Source organism: Sinohyriopsis cumingii, chromosome 3 (genome assembly GCF_028554795.1).
Source record: "Sinohyriopsis cumingii isolate HCF-2022 chromosome 3, ASM2855479v2, whole genome shotgun sequence".
Classification (NCBI taxonomy): domain Eukaryota; kingdom Metazoa; phylum Mollusca; class Bivalvia; order Unionida; family Unionidae; genus Sinohyriopsis; species Sinohyriopsis cumingii.
In genome coordinates, this window is record NC_142963.1 from 70248702 (window position 1) to 70266074 (window position 17373).

Here is a 17373-nt window from a genome sequence, read left to right on the forward strand (position 1 = left end):
TTACTAAAATGTAAGAACGTTACTACTAATCAGAAACCACAGAAGAGAATTTGACCGAAAGTATCTTAGAATGTAGCCGTATAGGCCTTTTAACTTTTTACCAAGTATTCCTGAATACGGCTGTAGATATTACAAACAAGTTTCAAACAATCTTTGTCATCACCATTTAGCAGAATCTGCCGAAATGTTTGACAAAACATCAGAACTTTCTTGCATTTGGCTATTAGGTGGATACCAGCCAGGTGAGCAGTTTGTGACATTGTCGTTTTTAGAGATTACACAGAGGTATGGTTCACAAACAAAATGTGTTTGCCAGAACCTTTTTCTTTTCACTGTACATATGACCAACTAGTAGATGTTCTATTATATGGTCAAAGTAACAGTTCGGTATGGTTCTTTAATAGTGAAAAAATGCAGTGTCCAAATTCAGTATGAATATGTAAGACAGGATTTAACAATTTTTTCCATTATGTTCATTTATGCTATTTCAGGCTGTTTTAAGTAAAGGTATGCTCACAATGTTACATAGTTTTGTATTAAGGTACAAGTGTATATATCTAGTTGGTCATAAATATCTACAATAATTGCAGAATAACTGTCACATCAACACTATTAGTCCAGAAAAATGCATTAAATATTAAATGCGCTGTAAATGCAAGTGTACATTTGAGGCTGTACAGAAGATCTGAAGAGCCAAGATAACAGAGATTGAGATGTCTTTATGGCAAATATTTTATATCTAGTCATTATTTTTATGTTGATATATGCAACTTTTATATTTTTCTATTTATACACTTTACATGTGTTATATAAGGTTATATTTTTCCTAATAAATTTCTTTTTATAAATGTTGAAATGTGTGTTTTATTTGTGACTTTTTTAACACTTAAGGAAGCTCACAATTATTATGCCAGATGTCAAGTAGAAACCCTCTAATTTTAACAGTCTTATATTCATGAACAAACCAGAGTTTGCTTTTTCAATAGTGCATCAGTTTTCTTAGATTTGACTAAAAGGAGTCATCAGAATGTTGGTGCTATAATAAGGAGCAATATGCACACAAAAGCATGGGTAATTGCTAACAACTAGGCAAGGAAGAGAAGAAACAAAGTGAAAGCATAATTTAATTTTGAAAATAACTTGGAAGATGCACTAGGACCTTGTTAATCGTAAACCTATCTCTAACAATAATCTCGCCCAAATTTCACAAGAACTAGTGTGGATTCTAGTTTAAATTTTAGGTTTCTGATGGGCTTTTGTTTAAGTTGGGCTTAAATTTTACCAATCAGATTGCACAAGTCAAGACTTCAAGACACGTTAATAAAATTGATTTGATTAAGATCTTGCTGAAAATGCAGGATTCGAAAAACTTGCATCCAATCATTATGGTTCAATTGCAGTTGCCTCCGTTACCAATCAGTAAAACAAATAATATCTTCATTTATATTCAAATCAAGTATTAAAAAAAATTGTTTAGAATCGCTGCAATTTTTTATTTGAATGTATCGGCCCTTGCCTTGCGTGTTAACAGTATCAAAATACACTTATGTTTGCCACAGTTACCTAAATTTGTAACATGCTTTATATTGTGCTCAATAATTATCACACAGAATGTGAATGCCCTGAAATAATTTCACTCTGCTGTAAAGGAGAGAAATGGCAGTATGCAAGATACCCATAGTCAACATGCAGTTTATAAGATACATGTAATGTACATGTTGTCTCGCTGTCTGTTTGCAATGTGGCTGAGCTCTTACATAACCTTTTCTGAATCAAGAACCTCAGTGTATAATTATCCCAGCACTTCCTCTTACAAAACATTTTTGTTGTTTGAGGTCTAATGACATTTTTCTGTGAGATAGGCTATACATGATGACCAGTATAACTGGTGGAGGAAGAACAGGGATAACCCCAGTAAGAACAACTAACCCACAGGAACTGCTCGCAAGATTTCTCACATACTCACTTGTCCAAGCCCAAGACTCAAACCAACGTGAACAGATGTGAGATGGCAGTGATAGTGAATGCGAGCACTTTCGACCTCTCAGCCACTGGAGCCCCTGCTGCATTTTTCTGAATCAGGAACACTAAAGTGCAGTGGATAATTTTCCCACACATTCAAGGAAGAACATGGATTTTGAGATAGTCTTTGTATATGTACTTGCACATTTAATGTCTTAAATGCCATTAAAGTTTCACACCAGAAATGACCTTAATTTCAGGGACCTTTCCAAGAAACTCAAAGTTTAGATTGGAGATCAAAGCTTGGGAGCACAGGGACACATTATAAAAGCACAGGATTCTAGTTGAATTTAAAACTTCACAAATGAAAATATGATATTACAGTAAGTTCCAATTGAACTGCTAGATTGCAGAGGTAAAAGGGTATTAATGTTCTAATAGAGATATGACAGTGGACTGGGACTTGAACCTAGTATCCACATATCTGGAAGCCATACATTCTTTGACTACCTCATGTCTTTGCCAACATTACTTCAAGTACCTGGACTGTCTTCATATATGTAGCAGCTACTGATGGATAATTGACCTGTCGACTGGCACAGCAAAGTCTTACATTTTTTAAATCAAAATTAGGCCCATAACTAGAAAAGCTGTAGTATGATGAATGTATAGATGTTATATAAGGAAATTTTCACCAGTTGTCAAGAGTTTAGACAGGAGGAACTTGTACAAACCAGAGGTTATCACTATGTAACTGTCAGTTGACTCACTATATAAATGGTCAGCTGCCCATGTCATTTGCCAATAAAAGTAACTGTTAATATCTTAGTTTTAAGACCATCACAGTCAGCATGTTAATTTTTTTTAGCAGGACTGTCCCAAAGTATCAAATGTCATGGGGGATCATTTTTGAAAGTTGTAATTGGAAGCTGTTACTTGAATACTATTTTCCCTTTAACAATGAAGCCAGGAGTAATAATGCAGTTTTTGAGCAGCTGTTTGACATATCTATTAGAGAAATTGGTGTTTTTCTTTTCAACTGTGAAGTTGTACATTTGCTTACAAATAAATTGACCTCTAGTTTACACTGTTAATATTACCACTGAAATTCACCAGTAGTGATCAGTTCTTTTTAGCCCACCTAACTTTATGGTGTGACCAGTGGCATACTAAGAGGGGGGATGCGAGGGAGTGGGGAGTCTGTCCCAGGAGACAGCCAGAAGGTGGGGTGCCATCGGGAGAGTTGAAATGCCAGAACAAGTTTTCAAACCAAATGAAAAAATTTCCAAAGTAAAAGTTATTTACAAATTGCTTATGACAGCACTGTACTGTTTAAAAATCTACTTGCAAACATAAATGTTTCAGTGTTTACATTCTAAAATTATTTGTGGGGGTGCCAAAGGAAGGATCCGCCCCAGGTGCCAAATACTTTAGGTATGCCCTTGGGTGTGACTGCATCCATTCTCCTTCTGCCCATCAACAATTGCTTGACACCTCTCTGGAGGCCATACTTCTGATTAAATTTTGAAGATCCAGGATGAGTTTGAGAATGAGGAAGATCACTTTTGTTCATGATTAGTGGTATTGCTTCTAATTTCCTCGACATGTTCTCACTATGGAGGCCATACTTTTTGTCTGATTTTGATCAGACTTGGTATAAGCTACCCATAGTGATATCTACCCATAAAAATAGGTGATTTGCATTGGAAGATTGGCTGAGCTTGTTACCCACTTTGGGGACCGTATATCTGACTTGATTTTCATCCATCTGGAAATATGGATTTGGATCATGATGATCTCAGACAAGTACGATAATGTACGAGATCACATACATTCTGCTGTGACATTGCATCACATCGACTGGGCTTTTTAACATTCTAGTGATTCTGTTTATGATCGGATATTGATCAGAGTCAATTGACTAAGCTCATTACCACTCTGGAAATCATATATTTGGTCCAGTTTTGATAAAATATGGAATATGAACTTATAACATCAATATGTTGGATGAGTTATTATGTGCAAGATCCATACATATTTATTGCACAATCTTTTGTTAGACTGGCTGAACTTGTTACCGTCAAGACCCAATTTGGAATCTGCACAGACTTGATGAAAAAAGCTTAGCGATATATACTCTTGGCTTTTGAAGGGTACTTTAACAATTGTATTCAACCATATTGATGAAGTTCTCTTGATCCGACTGGTTGAGCTTCTTTGCTGCTTCTTTGGAGGCTGCATTTCTCATCTGATTTTTGTAAAACTTGGCAAATAGATTATGTCGTCAGGATCTTGGAAGAACTTAATTGAGCCAGAGCAACACATCAGCGATGCTGTCAGACAAGTAAAGGAGATAAAACCTATGTGAAACGAGTACAGCTTGGGTGATTATGTAGTGTTATTTCTTTATGCATAAAACTGTTTAGTGAAATGGTGAATTTTTAATATCAACCCCACTTGGACAACTTGTTTGAAAAGGAATCACATTTATTGTCCATGAATACAGGTATCATTTCTAGGTAGCCATAAAAGTTCGGTCAGGTTTGATCAAATCTCACACACAGCGAAATCACTACTTCATTTTTTGTAAGGACTGACAGATGAGTACCCATGAATAATCATTCAGTGTGTATCTAACAAAGAAAGCAATTATTGCAAGAGGAGTTGGTGACAAAGCATACTGACAAGAATTTCAAATGAAGTTCTTGCAAATTGAATAAAGATATATATTTTATGTTCTGTATCCATCTATATCTTAAGTCCCATCTTGTGACACTTTTCACAAAACCTGAAGTATTTCATCCCAGTTTTTATGATTGTAAAAATGTTGTGCTACTTGGCCATATCTCTTGTTTTGATAGTAGTTATTGCTGTGAAATACCATGAAAATCTTATTTTATGTTGGTCATATTTCATGGTTTGAGGCTATGAAAAAACACTGTAAATTGCCCATTTTGAGGATAAACTAACCATGAAAATTATTGGAAATCTGATAGTGAAATTCAAGATTAGATATTGATAGGATGAGTGATTTAGCATAGATGTTCATTAGAAAATAATTTTATGAAAAAAAACATTGAAATATAACGAAAATAGATTGTACAAAACAAAATACCACAAAATAAAATGTTCAAGAACAAGAGCCATGCATTGCAGTGTTTTTTTCAGACTTTTTTAACATACACTAAACCAAACCAAAAGCCACGAGCAAAGAGGTATAGACTTTCCAATTACTTGCAGAGTTACAAACCAGTATATAGGCAATAACTCTGAGGCACTTCCGTTTCTTGTACTGATTCATTCACCAAATCTTATTACTTCCATTACTTCACAGTTATAAGGTAACGGTATATTTCATGATGAAATAGGTCAAATAATGATAAAATTTCAGTGACGAAATAATTACTTTTCATTCTCCTTTATTTAAAGTGTGCAAACTTTCATGATCAAGATCAACATGAACTATAGATTCACACAAACAGACCATGAAATATCAATTATTTTTTTTACATACAGATTTTCAGTAAAGGAGGGGTGTTAAGTAGACCTTTGCCGGGTTATGTTTTTTGACAATTTAACCCGATTATTGCCCCACCTGGTTTAGTATGATGCAGATGTATTGAAAAATGACTAATCTGTTTGGACTGGAGTTGAAAATTTCACATGGATTCATAAAGTGATTTAGAATACCTCGGGTGTCCCTTGATTGACCGGTTAATGGTCAAGGTTAGTGCTGGGTTTTAGATATATTTCGTTATTCAATAAATGTCTATGCTCTTGTATAATTTTCAGATCGAGGAGCATGAAAATGTTTCCCATGAGAAACACCATGAGGTAAGAAATCTTTATTCTCTGTGTGCATTGTCTGTATTGAAATTTTAGTGCAGATGTGGCTTTATCTCTTGCAGGCCTGTGTAATTATTCAGTATGATTTTGTTCCTAAGCCTCTTTATCTGTTCTTGCTTTACTACTGTTTATGCCAAATTTTGTCGGCCTATATGACTATTGTCATAAGGCATTCTTTTGCAGCAGTCATTTTTCAGTAAGACTTGTAGACAAATATTAAGTGTATTAATGACCCCCCCCCCCCATTTGTTGTGCAGCCTGTATGTGTTTTTGTTGTCTACTGTGTCATATAGAAGACTTCTCATTAAATTCAAGAGAAGGATCACATTTGGAGCTTGCCAGCATTGCATGTTACATTTACGAATATCATGCCAGCTTACCCCCATTGACTTTGGGGTCAAGGTCAAAGACAATTTACAATTAAGTGTTGGTGAAATTTGTGTCATCTGCTTTTATTTCCTGAACTATTAGGATTTTCTACATAGAAAAAGTATTTGAAAAGTTCTGAATATTTTCTTACATGTTTATTCCCTTGGATCTGTCAATAAATGTAATGCTTCTTGATAGACAAAATAATGTCCTGTAAAAATTATCTGAGCTGCACATGAAGCATGCCAGACACCTGCAGAGATAAGTATGTGATGCAACATAGGTAAATGACCATGACATGAATATGTCAGACAATGCTATACTGTGCATCTTTATACCTATGCCTGAATCTGCTCATCAATAGATATTTTTATGACTACAAAGTGTTACCAAAAGTTCTGGACAATACTAAACTACCTGTCCTTGCACAGATACACATTTTATCCATGTGCTCATAATAATCACTGTCACATACATCCTTCATAGAGACCTGCTTTAGGTGCGATTTTAGGCAGATTCCAATTATCAAAAATTAACTGAGGTGCAGACAATTTGAAAACTGCCACATAGTTGGAAATGCAGTTTTCCAGTGTATGAACTACATACCAAAAGTTGGAACAAAATTGCATATAAACAGTTGGATGATCATACTGAGAAAGTGTGTAGATGTACATGGGGAGTACTTTGAAGGTCTCCACTTGTGTACTGTTTACTAATAAAGAACTGATATTTAGAATTTTTTGAAGACCATTCAAATTATGCAGTGAAGACCATTCTGCAACATGCATGCTCAACCTTTTGACCTTCAGGTCAAGGTCTTTTCTTTTACTATAATGAATGATCACAGGCTAGACGTGCAGATCCTGGCCTTCTTCCATTCTTTGACACTTTTTGTAATTATCTCACCTTCTTTTTAGGGCACATACACTAACACATAATTCATTAATTGTATTGAACCATTTTTTAATAATGAGTCGAACTCAAACAGTCACCTATCTTAAAGTGCGTAAAAATTACTGTACTTTTTGTCTTGCTGCAAAGCATAGACAAGATTAAGTATCACTTTTCCAACAACATTGTCCTTTTTGGTTTATGCACAGGCAAAAATAGATTACAGTAATATTATATTTTTTGCTGCAGTGACTTTGCAAGATTTGTAGATAATACCCAGTTTTATGAGGCATAGCTTTCTGCAGAATTCTTGTTGCATATGACTACCCACCACCATCCAAAAATTACTTAATCTCAATAAAAACAAAGAAAGTAATGTAAATTATGTTTGCTCGCATTTCAAGAGTACTTTCATTGACTACCTTTTCAATAGTTCTTATACATTTACAAAATAAAGTCTGACATGCCAGGTGTTTGTTATTATTTTTTTCCAGCTTGACCATGGACACCCTATCTCTGAGATGGACAGGATTAAAGAAATGATGCGGCAGTCCACCAGTGACTTTGATCCATCTAAGTTAGTATATTGATACCAAGAAAAGCAACAGTACAATAATGTAACAATGATCAGGTTCATAATATTAAGTGGAACTTTTTCTATAAAGGACATAGTGAAATAGACAAAAAGAGGTTTTTAAATTCTCTCCTGTTGCCAAGACAGGTTTTTCTGTATATAATTGGCTGAAATTACCATTATGATAATTAATTGAAGTTTATACTATATCAGATTCAGTCCCATTTATAACCCATTGCTTGCAGATAGAAATCTAGATTTGGTTCTGGCTGCATCATGGGTTTGATACCAGTCTGGGCCAGCTGCCTGCGTGTATCTATGGGAAAGACACGTAGCTTCCATTTCCTCTAGTCATTGATATTTTAAAAGTGCAGTTAAAACCAACAAAAAAGACCCTAAGTCCCAAGAAGCTTATCAAAGACGGCAAAAATGAAACTTGTTTGTATGCATATGATCACCAGGTTAAGTTTATAGACCATTCAAGTGGTTTTCATTTCTTGTTACACATTTAAATTTTTCAGACTATTTTGATACAAGCCCTGTTTGCAAGAATAGGCAAAAACTACTAATGGCAGGCAATGAAATCATATCATTATATGTATACTAGGTACATGGTCTGACAAGATTACAGTTTTTCAATATTTTACACATTTTTATCTCCTTTTTAGACTTAATATTATTGGCACATTTAAGCAGAAACGATATGATAGGTTATTTGATTTGAATATTTGTATTCATATCTTGATTAGCTTGTTAGATTTTCAGGCCATAATAGTAATTTGTCAGGTTTTTATTACATATTCTTAACTTTTTTAGTTCTTAAAGTAAATTGTCAAAAACTTTGTTGGCATGATAATGCAAACTAAATTGAATTTTCTTTCTCCAAATGATTCAACTTTCTGGACAAATGCACATCTGGTTTTTCAATCTTTTGACATGTCTGTCACAATAACATTGATAACTATGCCCACTTCTTAACATAATACTTTCTTTTAAAAATTGTATTCATGGGAGATATATTTTTTATTGGTAGTGAAAACTTCACACTGTGGATGCAATTTAATAAAGTTGTGAAACATTTCATTTTACTGTAATCATGTGCAGCTCAGACATGGGCAATACAGTTTGAAAAGTTTCCCAAAATTCTACAGCTTAAATGTACTTTTGCAGTATGGAAGGTGTTACAGTCTTCTTGAACGAAGTGAATGTCATTTGTCTCGTTACAATTTGTACTATATTTTTTCACCCAGTCTGCACTTATTAGTTTGAAATGACTGTTAACCAATGCTATCATGATATTTATTGTAGATATGACAAGAAGTACCCTACAGGCCCAGTGTCCTCCACCTATGTCTGCTTTAAGTGTGGACAGATTGGACAGCATCACATCTACATGTGTCCTTTTAAAGGGGTAGGTGATGGCATTATGAGACAGTTCAGTGGTCAAAACTATTACTTTACATTAAACTATTTTGGAAAGATATATGCAATTTCAATAAAAAATCAGATTATAGACTCATGGATTCATGTGAAATGAATACATATGGGAGGGGAAAAGAAAAGGACTTATTATGCCCATGCAATTGAAGTGAGGGGTGGGTGAGACAGTATTTGCCCATTTGTTTGCTTCTTTGTACATTTGCTCATTTCTTTCTTACACCCTCAGTATCTTGAATACTACTTCACTTGCTCACATAAAAATTGCTGTGTGGATGCATTGCAGGAAGTTCTAGATGTGTCATGCAGGTTTCAAATGATAGTACTTAAGAACTGTGAGAACACTAACTTGTATATAGAGATGTAATTGAAATGAACCTTTAATTAGTCCTAGTCATAAAGCCATTTAATGATGAAGATTCACTCTGGGATTGTAAGTTCGTGTTATTCATTATATCTGGAGCTCTGAATTTCAAGTCCATAAGTCTCATTCACAGAAAGACTTGAACACTGATCTGTAGCTATTTTGTGAGTAAGCACCTTGTTTAAAATTTACTTTGCAGGTAAGTATTTAGTACAGCACTGACCTAAACATACAGGTCATTTCTTTATTAAAATGACCAATACATGATGATTTATTGTATTGCCATACTCTTTAATGTTATGTCATTTAGAGATGAAGGTATTACCAACCACTGTGGTTGTGTTTATTTCAAAGATATTACATTATAATATACTTTTGCCATCTAGGATACAACTACGCAGGACAACCGGATGAAGAGAAGCACAGGCATTCCTCAGAGTTTCATGATTAAAGTAGATGATCCAAATATGCCAGGAGCCTACAAAACCAATACAGGATATGCTGTACCTGCCATTGATGCGTAAGTGATCCTATGAAATACAGCTAGCACATTTTCTGTATATCATCAGAAATGGAACTTGTTGTCTGTATTGGAAACTTGCACATTAAATATAGATAGTACACACTGAAGGTATAGTAATCTTTATGATATGAGGATTAGAATAGAATTGTCCGGTTTATAAAAAAAATTATTATGTTGAACACAAGCTTAGAATACAAAAATACATGTAGTTATGTCAGGGCCAGAGCTTAAACAAACTTTCAAAACCTGCTGGAGTAGTAGAAAGTAATCATTGAAATCAGTAGCATAATTCATTTTAAACAGCTATTGGTCTGCTCTGAAAATTAATGAGTTTGTACTACTGGGTAAAACCAGTGTAATAGGATATAAAAATCTTTTGGCCTTTGCTTTGACATGGTCAAAAGAAGAAACGTTTTCATCAGATTGTACAGGAAAACAATTTGGACTTGTGAATGACATGCTTATGCATAGTATTTACAGAGATGTGATGCAGCTATATGATGATGTTGCCTGGAGAGAAAAAAACTATTTCAAAAATAAAGAAGATATTGTCCTTAAATTTTTTATCATTAACAATCATCCAACATGCAGTGGTGATCACAAAGTCCTGATATGCGCTCTCCTGTATACAAAAAAAATAATTTTACTGGAGTAAATATGAACATAAAAAGTAAAAATGTTTGATTATATTGAAAATATGTAACTTTTTATGGATTTAGGAACTGGTAAGAACAGTACATGTATAGGGTTATGTGCTTCATTTAATCTTTATCTTACTGATGAAACGAATACAACAATCGGTCAGAGTTTTTTAAAACATTTTTTTAAAAATAGTCTGGATTCTTGTCATTCAGTATCCAAAATTTCAAACCCAGCAAGACCCTGACTTCCACTTTTAAAAATTTAGGTAAACCCAGAATCACAAAAAATGGAACTAATATACACCTGTATCTCCTCACTTCATAATTCCAGAGTGGCATATGCTCAGGGTAAGAAAGAGCGTCCACCCTTTCTGCCAAATGAGACACGGGAGGAACAGGAGCCAGCAGTACCAGTACCAAAAGACTACCTGTGCCTGCTTTGCTCCAGCATCATGACAGATGCAGTGGTCATACCCTGCTGTGGCAACAGCTACTGCGATGAATGTAAGGCCTCCCTTGTCATGCTTAGCTACAATTTTATGGCCATTATTTTGGTACAGTACAATCTGATAAAATAAACTTTATTTGTCTGACTATTGCTTTGATATGATGCCATAAATGACATGATCATTTAAAGTTATTTCAGATTTTTCTGAACCTATTTATCAAATAGTAAGAAGTATTCAGAATACTTAATGGCTGTGGTTTGCATAACATTAACTGGAAACGACCTTGCATTCTCAAACTACAATATTGAATGTAATATTCTCATATGCCATAACTAGATGCACAAACAATCACAAACATGCATATCTCCACACTTCAGGCACTTTCTTTGAACAGGTTTTCTTGTATTGAAAACTACATACATTCCTATCCACCCTGATTTTCTGCACATGTAATAATGCATAGGGTTGTGTAGGTTAATAAGATCTTCTTGTGCAAAATATTCCAAGCTTGCTGAAACTCGTGAGCTTATGCCATAGCCTTGCATCTGTCATCAAGTAACTATAGATTGTCTGTCCATCGTTATTTCTAACAAACTGCTTTGCTAGTTTTCACCAGATGTCACAGGAAGCATTCTTGTATCAGGCCCTTGCACATTTTATATAAATGATGCCTCTTTGCTATTTTCACTGTTATCAAGCCTATAGTACTTTTGTAGAAAAGATGAATATCTCTATTTGCTGTTTTCAATTTCTCAAAACTGCATAGGCAATTTTGATCAATTTTAGAGGAAGCATCCTTGTTTCAGGCCCTTTGCACATTTTATACAAATTATGTCTCTTTGCTGTGGTCACTGTTACCAAAACACTAAAAGCTTTTCAAAAACTGCTTTACAAAATAAGACAACCTTGCATAAAAGCCTTTCATGTTTATCCAAATGATAAAAATAATACTTTAAATAACATATTCTCAGAAACCACAGAATTTGCCCAAATTTGACAGCATCCTTGCATAATGGCTTTTTTATCCAATTTATCAGTCTTTCTTAGGAAGTATCCTGGCATCAAGCCCTTACAAGTTTGTACATATGTGTACTTTCTAGCATGGCTGACATTACTGAAAAATAAACATAACTTTGAACTGCTCAATCTCAATAGCCACTTGACCAAATTTTTCGGGGCCCTGGCTGGCCAAGTGGTCAAAAGTGCTCATCATTGTGGACCACTGGGATCTCACCTCTGTTTGCATGGGTTCAAGTCTCGGGGTTCAGCCAGTGTGGGTATGTGAGATAGCTTGCCAGTAGCTTCTTGTGGGTAAGTGGTTTTTTTCCAGGGTTTTATACAGGTTATTCCTCCACCATTTATACCAGCCACCATGTATAGCCTGTCTTGTGTTGAAAAATGGCGTTAAACCCTATAACAACAAAAGCAACCAAAGTTTTCCTTATTTGAGAGAAAGCGTTTTGGAATAAGTGGCTTTAAGTTTTGTGCACATGATTCAAGTCTGCTATATAATATTGCCATTACTAAAATTAAATTCTTTTTTATGACTTTTTACAAAACTCTCAACAGAATTTGACCGAATTTTCCATGCTTATGCGCTGTCCCAATTTGTTCAGAGGGTATTGGTCCATTATCCAACATGGCTGCATTTAATATAAAACTATTTTTTTGGTACGTTTAAAAAAAAAACAGAAGGATTAGCCATCGTTCAATTGTAGCTGTTTCTGTTCGCGTCTTCAGAGGTCGGTTGATTGTAGGTATAGTCTGATTGCATTACTGAGTGTATCACGGCATACAGTACTCATGCCAGATGTCAGCATAAGCAGATTATGATGTAACAATGTACTGTAATGATATGTTTGTCAATACGAACAAAGGATTTGTTTATGTAACAGATTAATTCCAGTGCATTGTGTATCCAGGTTTGTGGCTTCCTTTTGTGGTCCCTTTGAATGTCTCCACTCCAAATACATGACTATCTACAAAAAGGTTGTTGCCTAAAAAATCGCCAGATGGTATATTTTGTTGCCAATGAGGGGGAAAAAATCACAATTTGTAACACTGGCAAAGCCCAGGACCATCCCTGTTATCAGATCTACTTGTAAAAGCAGTGTTCAAAAAACTTATCAAAGTGCTTATGTAATTTTTATGATAATTGAATGGTTTGAGATCATATTCAAATAAAAACTTGCTGTCTTGTTTACAGGTATTAGAAATGCTCTCCTGGAAACAGAGGAACACATTTGTCCAACATGTGGAGAGTCAGAGATTTCACCGGACCGTTTGATTCCAAACCGTTTCCTGCGTACAGCAATCAGCAGCTTCTACAATGAAACAGGAACCACAGTGAAAACTACACATGTTACAGCTCAACCTGTGATTCATGCCCAGCATAATGGGCCAAGCCCACAGCAGCCACGAGCTGCACTGCGAGCACAGACTGGCCCCCCCGTCACACATATGCCATACATGCCACCACCAAGGCCTGCTGGGGCTCCGGTTGGGGCTAATGCATTACCTCGACTGCAGATGCCTCCTTCAAGCAGCCAAGGGTATGTTGGATGAGGGTTCTGTATGAAGCATTACTCAGTTGTGATTACTTCTGTAAAACATGTCTTGATCTTTTGTGCTCTGATCAGCAGTGTTATTTATAACCACAGGTGTCATGCGTTGGTCGATTTTATTACATAAATGCACTGTCATCACTGACTACATGTTGAATATGACCAGTGACCATGATTTTTGGGCAAAATATGCATTTTGACAATGCTGTGAATGACCACATCACCAAAAACATAAATACCATTGACCTTTCTTTGATCATTTGTAATCACAACCGCTTTGGAAGTTTTTCTGTCATTGTGCAGATTAATCCAAACCATAAAAGAAAGTTTAAGTCTAATTACTGGTTTCTTACAATCAGCTACTGGTTTCCTTGCATTAAGGCTTGAAGAGCACATGCTATGGCACCAACAGACTGCATTTGAGCTTCAAATATAAAATGAAATGTTTATGATCATTTTATTATTAGTGGTATATACCTTTTTGTGAATGATGTAATATTTTGATGAGAACTATGAATGAAGAACAAAATATTTGTACAGTAATTAAAGGGTGTTTTTTTAAAAAGTTCCTTATAAATTTCTGCTTACACCCCTCCAGGAAAAATCAAGCCACACAAGGAGGGAAAAATGTGCTTGTTTCTGCATGGAACAAATGTAAAGATGCAGTGAGCAGCTGCAGTTTTTTGGGGGAGGAAGGGTTACACATAGTGGTTATCAAACTCAAATGTGAATATGATACAACAGTCACAAAATACCAAATGTTGTGCAGTACATTTTTAAGATTTTAGGTTTTAGACCAGTGCAACCTTGCATCACAGCAATATATTGAACATGTTTTAGAATCATTGAAATGTCTTCATGGAACAAGCTAGTTTTAAAATTGTGATTTCCAATATACCAGCCCATGTTCAGTTGTTTTCTTTTTGAATGAAATAGGATTCAGTTTACAAAATTAGTGTAAAACAATTTGATTTGTACAATCAATGAGGCAGGATCGTGATCTTGAAGTTTTTTCAGATTCATTTTTTTAATATATAAAAATGAGGGCAGAAAACTGCCTATATTCACAATAGTTAATTTTATATTATTGTTATCTCTGCAGGCCTCCACCCCCTCAGCAGCTGACCCCCAACACCCCAACCCAAGATGAAGTTGCTCCACTTGTTCCACAGACAACAGTCACAGATGAAGAATTAGCCAAGGTATTCTTAATACATAAAATATCTTGCAGTCATTCACATTAATTGTAATTTTCACTATTTATAAAAATACCAATAGACACATTTTCATGTTCTTTTAATCAGCACCATGTAGCCAGTATGGTGCTTAAGTGGTGTTGAACCCTACAAACACAACTGCCACCATGTTGTTAATTATCTTTTGTCCACTTGCATTAAAAGCTTTGTCATTCCTAATGGGAATAAATTGGCACATTGCTAAGTAACCTGGAGACAAAGATTTGACATTTTTAAGTGAAGTTGAGACCAAGATCTGTAATGCTTCCTCTGTAGTTTGAAAAGTGTCAATTAGAATAATTACAGTAGTGTTCCAACTCAACAGGCTCTGCCACCAAGAGATTATAAAACCATTATGCAAATCTACAGACTATCCCAAATCATGCCTCTGTTTGAAGTCTCAAATTTTGTTGAGTTCATCTTGGTGTCCATTTATCTGTCCATATTGTAAGGGCCCTGAGTGGTCTAAAGCACTTTCCGTTATGGATCACTGCCATCTCACCTCAGTTTGCATGGGTTCGAGTCTAGGATTCGGCTAATGTGGGTATGTGAGAAAGCTTGCCAGTAGCTTCTTGTGGGTCGGTGGTTCTTCCCGGGTTCTTCCTCCACCAATAATACTGGCCGCCATGCATAGCCTATCATATGCTGAAAAATGGCGTTAAACCCCACAACAACAACAACAACTGTCCATATTGTAAAGTTCATACAACCTTGAAAAAAAAATCTTGAACTTTTGAGAAGTTGCCTTGAAAACTAATTGAGTTTTTAAATAGTTCATTTTATTGTTGAATTTATTGAAACCTTCAGTTTGCCAGAAACTTAATTATTGTTTTGTGGAAATAAAGAATGTTAAACTGAATTAAATTTATATTTTAAATTCAGAATTCTTGTAATTTATATATTTTGAGGAGAAAAAATTAATGGGGGGATGGGCCAATGAAGATTGAGTAGCATCTCTTTGATGATGTGACATGCTAGTCACATTTTCAACTGGCATTCAGAATGCCTCTTGAAAACATTTGGATGTCCTTGGAAATTTGAAAATTCCTTAGAAAATTCTAAGATGAAATACTCCAGGGCTTTACAAACCATGCCTTTAGGTTATGGTCAGTGTTTAAGTTTTTAGATTAAGCTCAGTACTCGAGTTATTTACTTTTCTAGTTAAATGAATGCGCAACTTGACCAAAAAAGGGGGGGCTTTGGATTTTTAAGGTAGCTTTAACAATTTTTCAGTATTATTGCTACGATGTCTGCAGTGTGGCAGTTTATAGTGATGTCTAGCACTGGGGCATCATGCCACAGACATGTAGCATGATGTCCCACCCAGTCACATTATTCTTACACCAGGCCGACCAGTCCTAACACTAGCCTGTTAATGCTGAGTGCCAAGTGATGCACCTGTTAGTACCATTTTATAAAGTCTCTGCATCTGAGGCAGACACTCTAACCACTAGGCCACCAGAGTGCTGACCAAAAAAGGGAGTCTTTTTAAGTATTAGTTGAGTTGCAAAACATTGTACACACATAATCTCTTTCTTTACAACAACATTCATGGACTTAATTACAAAGATGAATTTAAATATTGAGTGAAAATTCAGCATTCTGAATTGTATTGATAAAATTATGATAAATCATGAGTATCAGGAATGCAATTTTGAAAGAAGGTTTTATATGGACAAGGTAGTGTGAAAAGTGTGCACCAGCAGAATAGACATTTACATAGAAAACAGTTTATCAGTTTCAAAACCAAATAGAAAGAAACCATTCAGCAGGAAAGTATATGAGTTAAATAAGGCTGCAGAAGTGAACAGAAAGAAGCTGTAAAACTGTGATAAAAACTAATGTTTGTAGTTGTAGGTTTTGGCCAGTGGTTTTGGAGGTATTCATGCTTCAGGAATTGTAGCAATGAATAAACCAATTTTCTTGATTAGATGGTACAGATATGTATAGGCTTTTACAGGAAGATGAAAAATGATTGGCTTTTTTATTGTGATTTTTGTTATATATTTCACATTGGCTGACTACATTCTGAACAACTGATGATAGAATTACTGAAAAGCATATTTAATTACTTCTACATAAAATGTTTTAAAGTACATTTTATATTATTTCAATAATTATTGCTCTGAAACTCAATCCCAGAGTTGCTGTTCAAGGCTTTTCTCAGTAGCACTTCCAGCATTAAACTTTTCTTTTTTATAGCACTACAGAAGCAAATATGAATTTTTGCGTGGAAACTTAATGTTATAGTTGGATATGTCTTCCCTCAATATAATGATTTGTGCAACAACAATAATTATTGCCTAAATAGTTTCGAATAATTGTTCCAACTTGTATTAACGTTATGCCCTTGTTTCTTGTACTAGGGGATGACAATTAAGACGGCTGTTGGTTTTAGGAGACAAATGAGGCCTGATCCACAGGACCTTCCTAAACCAAGGTAGGAATCAGAGATATGGGAATATAGAATAAATCAATTTTGAATGCATTTTCCAGCATATGGGCTATTCTTGATGAT

The 17373-nt window shown here is 35.1% G+C and overlaps 1 protein-coding gene across 1 annotated transcript in view; it reads left to right on the forward strand.

Annotated features, from left to right (window-relative positions):
* LOC149803069 (uncharacterized) overlaps positions 1-17373 on the forward strand; it is a 58789-nt gene that overhangs the window by 23206 nt on the left and 18210 nt on the right. Inside the window, exons 4-11 of the mRNA XM_089952641.1 lie at positions 5755-5796; positions 7563-7645; positions 8951-9053; positions 9830-9963; positions 10939-11111; positions 13263-13608; positions 14723-14822; positions 17222-17295. Of these exons, the coding sequence (XP_089808767.1) occupies positions 5755-5796; positions 7563-7645; positions 8951-9053; positions 9830-9963; positions 10939-11111; positions 13263-13608; positions 14723-14822; positions 17222-17295 (1055 nt within the window). The remainder of the gene's footprint in view (positions 1-5754; positions 5797-7562; positions 7646-8950; positions 9054-9829; positions 9964-10938; positions 11112-13262; positions 13609-14722; positions 14823-17221; positions 17296-17373) is intronic.